We start from the raw sequence: 16,240 nt of genomic DNA on the forward strand, positions 1-16,240 counted from the left end.
TTTTTAATTAAATGCTATCAGATTAAAAACACATACTGGTATTTCCTCAATCACCCCTTAGTGCTCACCAGAATTCTCCAACAGAAACCTTACTGCTTGGCCTTAGTAGTCCATGAATCCACAAGCACCTCAAAGGAAAATGGATACTGAGGATTGTAATGAGAGATCAACTTGCACATTCTTATTCATATTCACATGAAAAACCTTACATTAGCTAAACAGTAAATTCTATCATCTGTGTATAAACTTTCCATTCACAAATAGCCAATCTTGTGAAACTGAGTTTAGCAGCCTTTATGTAGGCACAGAGGCTCATAATTTCCTAAGATCCTTGGTTAGACTCTGGACATATCATGGCTTTTCTCTTCCAACCAAAGATAACATTTGTATGTGCCTTGAATTTTCTAGTAGAATCCTTTTAAAAATTTGACAAAGGATGGACAAGCATGACAGTAAACTGATGTTATTTTAGAATGCTCTTTATTTTGAAACTTACAACAGGACATGGGTAAGGCATGTTCACAAGTATCTGTTTCATGTACAAAAGACATGTTCTCACCCTCTAGCTGCTCTTCCTTGCCTTTGTACCTGCTGCTACATACTGGTCCCTACATATCTTCCTATCTACCGTTCTCAGTTATTAAGCACATGCAGACAATGTTTCAGGGACCCACAAGGAGAATCTGCTTCAAAATACAGAGTGAGTGTCAGTGGACTAAGTCACCACGACATCAAAACTCACAGGGAACCAAGGCTGAAGAAGGTGATGAAATCAGCTCACAAACTTGGGACTGTGAGCTTCCAGGGGAACAAAGAACACAATGAAAAACATTTTTTGATGTCTGAGAGAAATGGAATGTATCTACAATTCGTGGTTCTGCATTTACCACTGTTTATAAGTCACTAAAGCTATCTAATATTTTAACAGATTCTAATGTAGTCAGAGTTTTGTTCTCACACCATAGTACAAGAGTGCATGCATTACTCCACACAAATGTCACACACGGAGCGAGCAAAACACAGATGCCTCAGGACTGTCTACTTACACAAGTATCTCTCTGTGGTGGTGGGACAGGGAGGGGAATGACGGGGACTATTTCCCCATAGTGCCCGCTGTGCATCAGACAGAGATACCCAAACACCTGTCATCACGAAGAAGGACAAATGCTGCTCCTAAGAGTAAGGTATGGAAAGAAGAAGCTCCAAGCTCCAAGTGGATTGGGGGATGAACACGTAGCCTCAATTTTCAGGGCAAAAAAAGTCTTGGCTGACACTAATAAGAAAGTGTTTATAACCAATTTTCAAAAATCAAAGTATACCTTTAGGTGATGAAAACTAAGTCCTTTATAAATCTACCAGGAATATAAAATAATGGAATGGAAAAGCAAAATCACATGGTGTTTCCATGAAAAGGAGATTTAAATCTTTTGGTTTAAATCAGCCGATATGTTACCATTTACTACAGATTATTAAAATGTGTTTCCTTATGCCCATTTAAGTGCAGAATCTCTGAGGAAAAATGTAGGCATTTTATAAGGAACACTGACTCGTAAAAATTTTAACTGGGGGCACTTTAACAGGTCAGAATACTTACAATTCAAGTACTGCTCTGAGGTGCTCACAACACTTTCCAAAAGAAGCCTTCAGTCTCAGAGAGTACCTCTGTAAGCAGCCCCAACAATTTAGGAATGTGGTTACACATACTTTTATTAGCCACTATTTGCTATTATCAAAGTGTTTAATAAGAGCAGGGAAATTACTATCAACTATATTAAAGATTTCCATTTACCAGCGCTGTGATACACAGTGCAAAGGATCTCCAAATGTTTGCCTTTTATACCAGAAGTAATATATCGTTATTCTCCCAATTCAACAAACCAGTAAATGACTCTTCAGTGAACTGTGACTACCTACAAAAGCAGACTGGCCTCTTCCAGAAGGTGCCGGCTACTCTTCTTACAGGAGATCCTGATCAAGGCAGGCCGGGCAAGTGCTCTGCCCTTTCAGCCACTGCTTAAAGCACTGAAAATGAGAAAACAAAATCAGTCAGTGCCCTTAGGGGCACGTGGAGCCTGAGCTCTCCTGTGCTGCTCAGAGGACATGGTTAACTTCACTTCTAATTCTGATGGGGCCTGGAGCTGCCCAACACTGAGGAACACAGAAGCCTACTCAAGCTAAGAGTGTGCCCCAAGCCTCAGGAACAAATAATCTCCCCTCAGGATCTGACCCATGCACTCTGGGCCTCCAACCTGACCTCAGGGGGACGGCCTAGCCCTTCACCCCTCCACTTGCCCCACACTCCAGCTTCAGCCTTGGCATGTCAGTGCCCTGAGTTCCAGAGGTTGGCATTTTCTTGGCCCTGGGACTCACTCACCTAAGAGTTAACCGATCCTCTCCTGCCTGGTCTTGGACCTTGTACACCCCACCAGCCTGCATACTGCAGCCTCGACTGGAGCCTGTCTACCCACTGTGGTCCCAAGTTGCTCGTGGATAGTGTGTTGCTGCTACCAAGCTGGGTGTGTGTGTTAAGTCTGGAAGTGCAGGCACAACACCCCTATACCTGCAGGAGACACGCCATGCAAGAGACTGCAAGCTGTCTTATATATATCCACCCAGTGAATATATTGTATTTATCCCTTTTCTGAAGGGATTAATAAACAGACATGGCAGAGACCTGATCTGTTCCAGCCAGCAGCAGGGGTGCAGAATGAATGCTCACAGCAACCAAGATAACTACCTACAGATCCTGGAAGGGTACAAGCCAGAATCTCCTAGAATCAGGCACAATGGATCCAGTTAATTTTAGCTTTTCTCCTCTAAAATGTCAAACTTCCTATACTGCACGAAACTGACAAACTCTTGCACTGTGCACCTATTCAGCCATATATGTAAGAAGCTACCTTCCAAGAAACTAGTATTATTTTGAATTTCAGCACCAACCAAGTTGATTGATGGAGCCGACTAGGATTGTTCTCCTCCACCCATGATGTGATGGATGGAAAGGACAGTGTGCACACCCCAGGAGGCCTCTCTCCCTCGCCACAGCAGCAATTTTTGGAAAGGGAGACAAGGAACACTGGCTTATAAAGAAAGTGCTTTGAAACCCCAAGAAGTATTGACACCTAGAAAAAAAAGTTCCTTTTTATTTTAAAAATACTTCATAGTCAAAATTCATGAGGAGGATGGCCGGAGAGAATTCTTACCCCTTTGTGAAACTTGTGCCCACATTTTAGTACACGCACATTTTTGGATTTGAATACCTCATGGCATATTTCACAGGAAGCTGCACCCGGTGCCTGTGGGAACAAACGTATTCCAATAATAAAGAATAACTAAATTCCTTTTTACTATATGAGCTCTTCCTACAGTGTGATAATGGTTTCAGGAATAGAACTAAGTGATTCATCACTTACACATAACTCCCTGTGCTCATCCCAACAAAGTGCCTCCTTAATGCTCATCACCATTTAGCCCATCCCCACACCCAATACCCCACCAGTAACCTTTAGTTGGGAACAACTTATTTTTCAACAGCGTTTAAGAAAAAATATAGACAGGTTGGTGTCTGGGTGGTTCGGTCAGTTAAGTATCCAACTTCGGCTCAGGTCACGATCTCACAGTTTGTGAGTTCAAGCCCCATGTCGGACTCTGCGCTGACAGCGAGGAGCCTGCTTTGGATTCTCAGTGTCCCTCTCTCTCTGCCACTCCCTTGCGCACATGCAGATGCGCGTGCTTTCTCTCTCTCAAAAATAAACGTTAAAAAAAGAAAAACATAGACATACAAAAGAAAAAATATACTTCTGAAGTTCTAATTTTCTCAGAGAAAAAAATATTTTATACGGTTGATAGATTCCCAGGAAATTACTACAAATTTCTAATTATCCGACCTCACACCTAAACTATGGTATGAACACTATAAACCAATCATTCATCTACAGCTGGAGATACAAACGTAAATGATGATCCACACCATGGACTCCTGTGGGGCTGACTGATATCACTCAAGTCCACAATCCCTGACACAAAAAGCTGGTCACGACTAACATCTGAATAAAAGCAAGTTACAAAACAGTACATATCATATAATCACATACTTAATTTTTTTTTTAACGTTTTTATTTATTTTTGAGACAGAGAGAGACAGAGCATGAACGAGGGAGGGGCAGAGAGAGGGGGAGACACAGAATCGGAAGCAGGCTCCAGGCTCTGAGCCATCAGCCCAGAGCCCGACGCGGGGCTCGAACTCACGGACCGCGAGATCGTGACCTGAGCCGAAGTCGGACGCTCAACCGACTGAGCCACCCAGGCGCCCCATTAATTTTTTTAAAAATAAAGAGAATGGGTGTAGAGAGAGATACCCAGGAAAGAGGCTGGAAAGATACAGAATGTGGACAAATGGTTACTTTTCGTCCAGAGAGATTTAACTTTTTTTCCTATTTTCTAAAGTTTCTATGAATGTAGATTACGTGTGCAAATCAAAACAAAACAATCTGATGGCTCATCCAGCAAACACCAAGGTCAGGGATTGTGTGGGGCGCGAGGGCGCAGAGTTGAATGGGAGAGTCTCCAGCAAGGGCACACAGTCTGGTGAGCACAGACGGCATTTTCTGTGACAGCAGAGCCCGAGAGGCACCCAGGACACCAGGCACAAGTTCTCCATACGACTCACAGCACCTACCCACACTGCACCAGTATTTTCCACTCCTCTTCCCCTCTAAACCCTGAGCACCCTGATGGCAGGAAGGAGCCTTATTCATCTACAACCTTAGCAACTGACAAGGAACCTGGCCCCAAACGGATTCTCCATCAACTGTCAGGCAAGTGCACGGAAGCAGCCCTGGCAGTGGGATTAAGGTCAGGGATGCAGAGGGGGGCAAAAGGCTCTGAAGACCCTGAACTGCTGAATGGGGTTTTCTGTCTCTCCTCTGACACTGACCGGGCAGATGCAGCAGAATGAGGTGTTCTAGCTCCTCTCTGTGGCCCCTGATGGGAGGGTCAGGGAAGCAATAGAGGGGTCAGTCCCAGGGAAAGGAATGGTAAGGCCTCTGCAGAGCTCAGAGCTAGGTTTGGCTCAAAAAACCCAGTTAACTTTACTATTTCCTAGCATGGGAAGATCGCTACAATACATTTCTAAGTGAAAAAACAAACAAACAAACAAAAAAAACAACACAAAAAGTATGACTAAATCCACACATACACACACATACAAAAGAGTTTAGAAATACCAACCTCATAATACTGGTTACCTTAGAGACTAGATTTTGGGAGGCTTTAAATGCTTTTTATTTGTGTTTCCTACTATGAACACATATTGGTTTTGTAATTTAAAAACATAAAGCAAACTACTTTTAATCCTTAAAAAACTACCCACGATGATCAAACTAAGTCCCAGTTTGAATATATTTTTTTCTTGTAAGTCAACTTTTACAGCTTTATTACTATCAACATCAACTGTGAAGCAGAAAGCCACCTCTCTGCAGCAGGTGACTGCTGTCTGTCTGGGGGTGGGGCTGTCCGTGAGGATGCTCTGAGGACCTGGTTGGAGGACCACACAGCCTGTGGCCAGTCAGGGACAGCCTGGGGAGAGGGAGGCACTCCAGCCAGGCCTTGCAGGAATGTTCTGCATGCTCATAAGCTTTCTCATTGGAGTTAGACACTCTGGGAACTGAATGTATGAGGTCTGGAAAGTCTCCAACGAATAGTGGAAAATGAAAATGTACGGGAGGAATAAAAACAAGTTCACAAAAAGATTCACTGCTTAGTTCGTCAGCAAACTAGTACTCTGTCCAATCATGCATCACTGACTCCACTACGGGGCCAAAATCTATTGCAATTTTGATTTCATCTAAATTCTGATACCACAGTTGGACAAAAGGGAAAAAACATGCTTTGCATCAGAATTCAATCTGGAGCCCGTGGCCTTGAGCCACAGAGGTGATGGCGTCTCTTTCAACCACATGTTTGGTCCCTGGTACACAGTCCTGGTGTCGGCTGGGTCTGTGTGGTGAGGATTAGGGAATTAAACGCTGCACACCCAGATCAAATGAGGGAAGCTGGCAAGCTGCCCGAATCATCTATGCCTCAGTTTCCTCATTACAAAGACAGTTACAATGTCTTCTCAATTGAGATCATCGATGCCACAGTACTTTATAAAAAGATCTATATAAATATAACATTCTAGAACATTCACTGTTCTGAAAGAACAATAAACATTTAAAATCTGTGTATCAAATTAAAGGCAAGTTCAGCCCATTCCAGTGTCCTACCCCCCCACCCCCCCTCCAGGCACTCAAGGGGAGAGGGAAGGGAAGCAGCCAGACCCTCCTGGACACACAGCTTGACCCTGGTAATTCTACTGGAGCACTTCACCCAGATAGCAACTTCAACAAGCAGGTAAGAGCTAAGCTCACAGTGTTACTAAGTGACAAAACCAAGTCTGTGTGATTCCAAAGCCCGTGGTGACACGGCATAAAATGATTCAAAAATCATTTTCCTGAACTACTCAAAATATCACATGTGATATAAAAAATTAACTTGTACTTGACTGTCTGAAGGCCCAGTTTCCACAATGTGGCTGGAACTTTCTTGGTGTAGGTGCTTCTCCCAACAGGAGCCCCAGGTTCCCATAAAAGCGGGCCTTACTGGTCACAGACTGTCCTAATGGGAAACTCAAGTACATCTAAATTTGGTTTCTAATTTTTGTTTTCAGTAGGCTCCACGCCCAACGTGGAGCTCAAACTCATGACCTTGAGATCAAGAGTCACACACTCCCCTGACTGAGCCAGCCAGGCGTCCCAGGTTTCTAATTTTAAGATTAAATAAATTAGGTCTAGAAATGAAGAGAATGGGGCTAAAATTGTTAAATTTTGTCTCCCTCTTCTTCTTCATTAAAAAAACAAACTGAGGGGTGCCTGGGTGGCTCAGTCGGTTGGGCGTCCGACTTCGGCTCAGGTCATGACCTCACGGTCCATGAGTTGGAGCCCTGCATCGGGCTCTGGGCTGACAGCTCAGAGCCTGGAGCTTGTTTCGGATTCTGTGTCTCCCTCTCTATCTGACCCTCCCCTGCTCATGCTCTGTCTCAAAAATAAATAATGTTAAAAAAAAACAAAACAAAAAAAACCCCAAAAAAATACAAACTGACCACACATACAATACTCACAGGGATATCTTCTGCCTTCTGTCCCTTGGTTTTGGGCAACGGTCCAGCAGTCAGGGAGGATGGGTCCTGGGAGGCATTGGTCACAGTAGCAGCAGAGCTGGGCTCAGACAACCTCTTGTCCTTTCCTGAAGTTGGCTGCAGAGATAATGTGGGGAGTGAAGCAAGTTCAGTAATCCAAAAGCTTGCCCATCTTCTGTCTTTATTGAAGTGTTCTCCACATTTTGGTTGGATGCATTTTTTTTTTTATAAATTCTTATTTTATAAATAAAGTGGACCATTTTATTGTATCTGGATGAAACACTGACCTTTTTCTTTTTCTGTTCATCTAGAATGTGTTCTGTCACTCTTTGGACAATTTCATCAATACTCAATCCTGACAGTGAGTTCTTGTTCTTGTTTCGCACTTTTTTAATAAAACCAGCAAGCTCAGTGCTAAAAAGAGAAAGCGGACACAAATGACAAGAGAAACTCAAGGTTTTCTACTGTAAAGAAATACTGTGTGCCGATATTAACAGCTAAAAGAAACAAACCAAATACATACAAACAAAATAAATTTGTAAATAATAGCAACGGTATATAAAAGCAGGGGAATCACTCTTTCCAAGCAGTTATGAAAATTCCGATATTTCTAACTATTTAACTAGAATGTCAAAGTAACAGTGTATCACTAGATCTACTTGAGATACCCATCTCTACCTAGAAACCTGACTTCCTACAGCCTGGGTATATTGTAGCTTTATGCTAAATCACTGACTGAGCAGACAACATTGGTTCTGACTTGAAATCAATAAAATCTCTTTCTACCTAAGAGGAAATCAGATTTGCTGACTGCCTTCTTTAAAAAAATCTGACAAGGTTTTCCAAGCCTGAATTTTTCACAAGTAGCAGTGGATGGAATTAAACCATTAATCAACAGGAACTTGTTATTTGTAGCACTAATCCCTCAAATGTTTTAACTTTCAGAAAATTAGGATGCATTTCTACTTGGTGGTGTAAACGCTCCCAAATTTAGTCAGGATTGCAAACAATTTATTTCTAAGGTACTTTGGCTAATTACAACTTGAGTATTTTTACAATTGGCATGGGAACTGCTATTGAGAGAACTTAAAATGTTTCTCAAACTTAGGCAGGGCTAAATAATGCCCATGTGCATATACCTGTTTTCAAATAAGAAGGGCTCTGCCAACAGATGCAAAACATTAGTTCTGCTCAATCATAATTTAACCACTACTTTGCTTCAAACGTGTAATTTCAAAACCTGTAACTAATATCAAAGACAGAAATAACATGGGACAGGGCACAGAGGGTCATCCAGGGATGTGCATTCTTCTTTTCCTAGCTGTATCCCAGAGACACTGCCTTTCCTTCTCTCCTGGCTGAGACAAGGAATACTTCTCCTCCTTCATACCAACCCAGACAGCAAGGCCAGAGGCTGGAGGTGGAAACACTGGCTGAGATAAAGCAAGCGCTCCCCACCCTCAGAGGACCCTCTGTAACACACCCACAACCCTGATTCACTATCAGATTACATCTAGTCTTTCGGACCGCACACCTCTAACAAATCAGAGGTGTCGAGCAAGGTCTAAGTTGCTGCCACTTTCCTGGCTATGTGGTATTTCTTCGCCTAAATGACATAAAACTAGTGTTTTGCAGTTTTTTGTTTTTGTTTTTTAATGTTTATTTTGAGAGAGTGAGAGAAAAGACAGCAGGGGAGGGGCAGAGAGAAAGGGTGACAGAGAATTCCAAGCAGGCTCTGCAGCTGTCAGCATAGAGCCCGACATGAGGCTTGAACTCACGAACCGTGAGATCATGACCTGAGCTGAAACCAAGAGTCGGATGCTTAACCAACTGAGCCACCCAGGTGCTTCTACAGTTTTATTTTCATTTAGGGGTTCCATAACTAGGACTAGAGCATGTTAATGATCTCATCAAAATCTAAGCAAATTGCCCTGGGTTCTGATGAGTATGGAGTAACCAGTGTTCAGTGTTTTCAATCTAGATATGTGCATCAAAAGGTTGGCTTGAAAATGCTCACCTCCATGTTTACAAAAAAGGGAAGAAATGTAGCACCCGTCTTTCTGAATAAAACGATTATGGAGTTGTTTCCACCTCAGCCCTTAACTGGCCAAAATGTTATCTGATCAGGAAACCTCAGTTCATTAAGATATTTAACAGAGTCACAGACAATTTATAGCCATACCTGTTGTAACATGGGAATACCACTGACAGGTGCTCAATAATACTATTGAACGGCTTTTTTGGAGACTGGCTTGACCGAGTAGCACGTCCTGGTAGTTTCCGATCAGCCACAAGGCTTTGTTTTGACAGAGTTTCCTGGCCCGTGCTCTTACACTCTGGCAGCTGGGTGACTCCAGGCTGACAGGAGAGCGATCCCGACAATGGAGAAGAGGAAGCCCCCACTGGGCCATCGCTGGCGGAGACCAGACTTGAATCCTTGGGACCTGTTGTTTGGTTTCCAGTCCCACGATCTGCAGAAGTGTTGGCAGCGGCAGTTCCGTGATCGTCATGGCTTGAAGACTCGGGAAGTAACTTAGGAGGAATCTGGGAAGAACACACCACAGTTGGATCACTAAGAGAAACATCTGTGGACAAACACTGACGAATAAGCACGACTATAATAAACCTGGGTGCTCAAGTGCATGGGGAACTTGACTCCAATGAATTAAATGTTTTTGTTTTTAAAAAACTGCTGGTTGCCTTCACTTTAAAATGAGCTTCTCTGGGCTCTGCACTGCTGGTCTCCCTCTCCCTCTCTGGAGCTCCTTCTCAGCTCTCCCTGCAGTGCTTACACCTGTTTGTGCCTTAATGTGGACGCTCAGCTCCTTATGCTGTCGGGGGAGGGGGGGTGCATCTCCAGCCCCTGCTACACCCTCTCCCCAGGACATTTCACACTCTCTTATGCCTCAGAGACTACGTGCTAGGTACTAATAATGGCCGCTTTTTACAAGATCCTAGTCTAGAATATTTGCCTGAGATCCAAACCTGCAAATTCAAACTCCCTTATTAGGCAAATCCACTGGGTGATTCCAAGGACACTTAAACTCAGTGTCTCCAAAAGCAGGCTCAGCTCGGTCTCTGACCCTGCTCTCCCTCCAACCCCACAACCACTCTCTGATCCATGACATGGCTGGTGACAGTGAGCCCCTCTGCCACTTCATACTGCGGGCAAGCTGACAGCCATCAGGAACAGCGCCAAGTCATCCCCTTACTTGAAACCTGCATTGGGTTCTTAGTGACCTCAGGAAAAGTCAAACTGCTGAACACACCTTACAGAACAAAGTTCCCTTCGTTCTGGCCCTTGGGTACTTTTATATTTCTCACCAAAGCCCCCCTCTGTCATACTAAACTTCTTTTATATCCATGAAAGAAGTGTTTCCTATTTTCCTAGCCTCCAAATATGCTGTTTCTTCCATTTGAACACTCTGACCCTCCAAATATCACACCATCCACCCCTCCTCAAACACACACCCATGTCCTCCTTTTGCCTGGTTAATTCCCATTCCAGATCTCTGACTCACTGAGACCTCCAACAGGGAATCTTCTGCTGAGGTCTGGACCTCTTCGTTAGGTTAGTGCCTCCTAATTTATGCTGCTATAGCATTTTATGCTCCTATGAAAAACCTTGGCACACTTTACTTGTAATTATGGGCTTAACATCTCTCTTTTCCCAAACCCATATGTCCTTTGAGGGAAGAGACCGCATCCAATCTTCATCACCACTAAATACCCAATGAATGAATGGGGGAGAAATGACACACAAAGTTAATGGTTTTTAGGGTAATATTTATTACTCAAGTGCCTGGCACCCTACGAGTTCCCAAGGTTTTGGGTATTAACATTTTTTTGTGTGTTGATAAAATTACATAAGCTAGAACTAAAAGTTAGTAGTGAATATGCTGTTGAGATCTCACATTTTTTTCCCTTCCATGTCTGCCATGAAAGTTTGGAAACACTATAAATGATACGTGAGCTTTAATTCTACATAAAACTCTACTTCTTACTCAGTTCAATGGAGAAAAAAATGTTTTTCTATGGAGAGAAGAAACTTTGGAACTCAATAGAATATTTTACTCAGTTCAAGGTGGCTGACTTTTAACATTTTAAACACAGTTTTGGCAGACGAAACCACAACTTGAATGCTTACTGCGCAAAATACTGACAAGCCAAAGCCTTTCGAGATCAGGCTCCTGTGTGCAGGGAGCCTGTCACCTCAGTTAAGGAGACTGAGCGCATGTGACAGAAGGGCTACAGGGTGAGGGGCAAATGAGGGCCGCCTTGACCAGGCTTTCAGGTACAGACACAATGCCAAGAGTGAGGCTAGTGCTCCAGGCTGGAGGACAGTTTAGGCAAAGGTCTGGCAGTAGCAGGAAGGTGCAAATCAGGAGCTAAGGAAAATAGTCTCCTTACAGCAGACTACTTCACAAATAGGTTTTAATGTTGTGCCAAAATATTCTGAAACCAGCTCTAATCAACTCTTGAATAGAGTCCTTCTTTAAATTCTTACAGTCTGATCTCCTTTGGGCTTCAGCCATTTTAGTATTGGCTGAGCATCTGCTCTGTGTCTAAAGAAGCAGTATGTACCCCAGAAGACAATAAAGTGATACCTGGTATAGCCATTTTTAAAGTCCACAATATCAAATTCATGTTTTTCTTTACTGTGCTGCATAGTTTAAAATATAAAGACAGGTTTGGCAGTCACTATTATTCCAAAGATTTTTTAGCAAATACCTCAAAATAGCAGTAAAATATGACAGACCTAACCAACAAAACCTTTGTATGTCTCTGTATTTGATGAGGACACAGATCTGAATTTTGGTCTTATGCCCACAAGTATCCAGGAATAAGACTAACTCTGAGGTGGTGTCAGTAGAGAGAGCTGGTCTAAACCACAGGCACCTGCTCCTCTTAGATTATTCGTTCAAATGCAGAGAACATGCCAGCATCCAGAAAAGAAGGCAGATGTACCAGCCCTGTGTTCACTTCAGTCCTGTCCTTAGACACTGATGTAGAAAGACTCCTCTTCCATTTACGTAAGAATGTTTACTATCCAGCTTGAAATGTTAACCAGTAGCACCAATAATGAAAACATTAAGGCAATCTCCCAGAATACAAACAATAAAAAATTACTTGGGCCCAAATAAGGAAGAAATTGTGGTGACAGAAGCTGTGACAGACTTACTGTGCTACAGACAGGAAGTGAAAGGTCAGGAATCTGCACTCTAGAAAGTTCACTGAGCCGAGAGCCATTTTTAATTGCTTGAATTTGTTCTTCAAATTGAGACTGTAGGTAGAAGGAAAAGTGTTAAGTTTTTCTAATAAATTCCCAGGGGAATATCACAATTGTCAATTAATACTTTTTTCCTTACTATATATTTACAAATGCTCAACAATTTTCCAGGAAATATAACAGAGATGCACGGTATCAGAACAATTATTTCTTGTAAGGAAAGAAACTCAAAATGAGACCTCATTAATCAGAATGTTCTAAAGCCTTATCAAATGGAACTTCTCTAATCTTATCAATTAAGGGCAGAATTTAAGACAGTTAATTAAGAAAACAGCATTACCTTCAGGAAAAACTCTTCCTAATAATTACAATAAAAAATATATATTATCTTTAACAGCTCAAAAAAGAAAGTTTCAATGACACTAGCCTCTCCTGAGAACTATAATCATCATCTAGGTTTTGACAGAAAATATTTTGTAACTTACCTTTGCTTTCTCAATTTCTTTTCCAACCTTACAAAGAAATGATTCCCATGAATGTACATCAGACTCCGTATCAGGATATGCTGCAGAATCACTGAAAAAGCAGAGAACCATGAAACCATTTAATGTTTACTTTAGAAATGTTTTAAAAGTTAAAAGCACTGAAGTGTAAATGACAACATTTAAACACGACAGAAAGATGTATTTCACATGACCACACACACACACCAAAACCTATTTTTAAATTATTTTATTTTATTTTATTTTACATTTATTTATTTTTGAGAGACAGAGCACAAGTGGGGAGGAGCAGAGAGAGAAGGTGACAGAATCTGAAGCAGGCTCCAGGCTCTGAGCTGTCAGCACAGAGCCTGCGGCAGAGTTTAAACTCACAAACAGTGAGACCATGACCTGAACCGAGTCGGATGCTTAACTGACTGAGCCACCCAGGCGCCCCTCCAAAACCTATTTTTAAAGAATTATGTATCTTACAGACTCACCACTAGAAACAATTTAGGAAATATTAATTGCTTATCTAACCCAAACCCCTAAGCTGGTGGACAGAGAGCAAACATTCTCCTTAATTTTAATTTCTTTCCCTAAATTTGAAGATTTGACCATTTTTCACTTAACATCTTTGTGTTTAACATCAAAGGGTGTTTTTACACTAAAAAAAAATTATAAGGCAGCCTGGAACACTTGAAACATTCCAATAAAACCCACATCGTTATTGTAAAATAAAGAGTAGGGCCTGACACACTGGTAAGTTATACCTCCACACCTTTACTGAAAGTGACAAACAAGCTTTCGAACTCCTAACTGGGAAGATTAATAACACTACGAATTTGTGATTGTGTCAGCTCTCCTTACACATCTTTTTTTTTGTTGTTTATTTATTAATTTTGAGAAAGAGAGTGAGAGTGAGCACACACACATGAGTGGGGGAGGGGCAGAGAGAGAGGGAGAGAGAGAGAGAATGCCAAGCAGGATCTGTGCTGCTGATGGGGAGCCTGATGCGGGGCTCGATCTCACGAACCTTGAATCTTTTTTTAAAAAAAATTTTTTTTTTTTAACGTTTATTTATTTTTGGGACAGAGAGAGACAGAGCATGAACAGGGGAGGGTCAGAGAGAGAGAGGGAGACACAGAATCTGAAACAGGCTCCAGGCTCTGAGCTGTCAGTACAGAGCCCGACGTGGGGCTTGAACTCACGAACCGCGAGATCATGACCTGAGCCGAAGTCGGACGTTTAACCGACTGAGCCACCCAGGTGCCCCACGAACCTTGAATCTTGACCTGAGCCGAAACCAAGAGCCAGACACTTAACTGACTGAGCACCCGGTTTTCTTTATACATCTTAAAGAAAACCCAGAACATTTCCTTTTACGTCTTTTCTCTTTTGCTATCCTTTGGTGGAATGGGAAAGTTAGCAGGGCATCCCTAAGAAAGAAGCTACGTGTCCTATGAGATTTAATAAGGAAGTCGACACTGTCAGATGAAAGGAGGTCTGAGATCTCCATTTCTCAGAGGCACCACAGTGCACGAGGTCAAACACTGGCCTTTCAGAGCCCCTGGGCCTCACTTCAGCTGCACTAGTTTTATAACCCGAGTCAGCGTCTTAGTTTTCCTCTCATTAGAAAGGTTTTCTCATGTGAAAAAAACTAAATCTTGAAAAATGAAGAAATAACAACACATCCAAACTTTTTCCCGTGACCCACAGAACCTGTGGCTCAACACCGAGGGTTTGAAATGTAAGGCAAAAAGCACAGGGAAGGATGAAAAACCTGACTGTGGAATGATAAAAAGACCAGATGAAAAATAATCCCTTGTGTGAAAATCCACACAGAATAGTGCTAGAGACTAGACTGAGGAAGACCCTCTAGAATTCCCAGGTAAACCTTATTCCAAAATCAAAGCTAAACAAACAAAAACAGGTAAAGATTATGAGAGTTGAAAAAAGGACCATAGGTGAGTATCTTCTGAAGTGACATTTCCATACTCTATCATTAAGACTGTTAAGTGATTGTTCTTACAGAAGGTAATTGTTTAAAAAGCTTGAAAATGTGATCTTCACTCCAGAAATTTATTGCATGGAAATGATTAATAACGTGCATAAAAATGTGGCTACAAGGAAACTCACTGAAATGCAGCTTTTCTTAACAGAGTGTGCAAAGAACCCAACTATGCACCACCACAGTGGGGTTTAATAAATCATGACACATTTGTATGCTGGAATACTACCCAACTTTTCAAAATTAGGTTAGAGAAATGTCATTATTGATACGAAGGAAGCTTCCTTTATATTACTTAGTAAAAAAAAATATCTATATATCTATATATCTATATTTATAAAAATTTTTTTTTTTCAAATACTTAATGGTTTCTTCTAAAATACTAATTAGGGGCGCCTGGGTGGCGCAGTCGGTTGAGCCTCCGACTTCAGCCAGGTCACGATCTTGCGGTCCGTGAGTTCGAGCCCCGCGTCGGGCTCTGGGCTGATGGCTCAGAGCCTGGAGCCTGTTTCCGATTCTGTGTCTCCCTCTCTCTCTGCCCCTCCCCCGTTCATGCTCTGTCTCTCTCTGTCCCAAAAATAAATAAACGTTGAAAAAAAAAATTTTAAATACTAATTAGTTACACATTAATTAAGAATTATGGATAATCAGGGAGTTTGGGTGGCTCAACTGGTTAAGCATCCGACTCGATTCTGGCTCAGGTCATGATCTCACGGTTCGTGGGACTAAACCCTACATCAGGCTCTGTGCTGACAGTGAGGAGCCTGCTTGGGGTTCTCTCTCTCCCTCTGTTCCTCCCTACTCTGTCTCTCAAAAATAAATAAAACATTAAAAAAAGAATTATGGATAATCGTTATCAGTTTGGTTTGTATATTTTGATTTTTCTGCAACTGAACATGTATTGATGATGTATAACTATTAAAAATAAAATGGTCCTGAATAATGTAATGACTTTTTTGTCAAATCAGCTCTAATGTGGATTTCCTACACGACATGCTGGGAAGCACACCCGTGACACCACACAGTACCTGCTCAGGAGCTTCAGGTACTTCAGATACGCTTCTGCTTGTGATTCCATGATCTGTAATTTGTACACTTCTGTCTCCTTCCAGTTTTCAAGCACAGATACCTACCATTAGATTAGATAACAATGAAGTATTTTCAAACAGTGAAACTGAAACTATCTTAAGGTTGTTAAAACGTAAACATTCTAAGCCACTTTCCAGTTTCTCCTTAAATGACAGATGATGACAGAAGCACTAGAACTTGCTTATGTAGTAATTCACAAAAGTCAACATGAATTAATTCAAACTTTTGGATTTGAAAACAGAATAACATAA

At 41.9% G+C, this 16,240-nt stretch overlaps 1 protein-coding gene across 9 annotated transcripts in view; it reads right to left on the reverse strand.

The window, feature by feature from the left end:
• Positions 1-463: 463 nt before the first annotated feature.
• TTC3 (tetratricopeptide repeat domain 3) overlaps positions 464-16,240 on the reverse strand; it is a 127,943-nt gene continuing 112,166 nt past the window's right edge. For all 9 annotated transcript variants that reach the window (XM_040483937.1, XM_040483935.1, XM_040483939.1 and 6 more), the window contains 8 exons: positions 15,929-16,029; positions 12,893-12,983; positions 12,360-12,461; positions 9,360-9,721; positions 7,465-7,591; positions 7,160-7,294; positions 3,204-3,296; positions 464-2,022 (listed from right to left, as the gene is read on the reverse strand). In XM_040483937.1, the coding sequence (XP_040339871.1) occupies positions 1,957-2,022; positions 3,204-3,296; positions 7,160-7,294; positions 7,465-7,591; positions 9,360-9,721; positions 12,360-12,461; positions 12,893-12,983; positions 15,929-16,029 (1,077 nt within the window). In that variant the 3' untranslated portion in view covers positions 464-1,956. The remainder of the gene's footprint in view (positions 2,023-3,203; positions 3,297-7,159; positions 7,295-7,464; positions 7,592-9,359; positions 9,722-12,359; positions 12,462-12,892; positions 12,984-15,928; positions 16,030-16,240) is intronic.

This window comes from Herpailurus yagouaroundi, unplaced genomic scaffold, assembly GCF_014898765.1.
Source record: "Herpailurus yagouaroundi ecotype Mexico unplaced genomic scaffold, PumYag 162, whole genome shotgun sequence".
Lineage (NCBI taxonomy): Eukaryota > Metazoa > Chordata > Mammalia > Carnivora > Felidae > Herpailurus > Herpailurus yagouaroundi.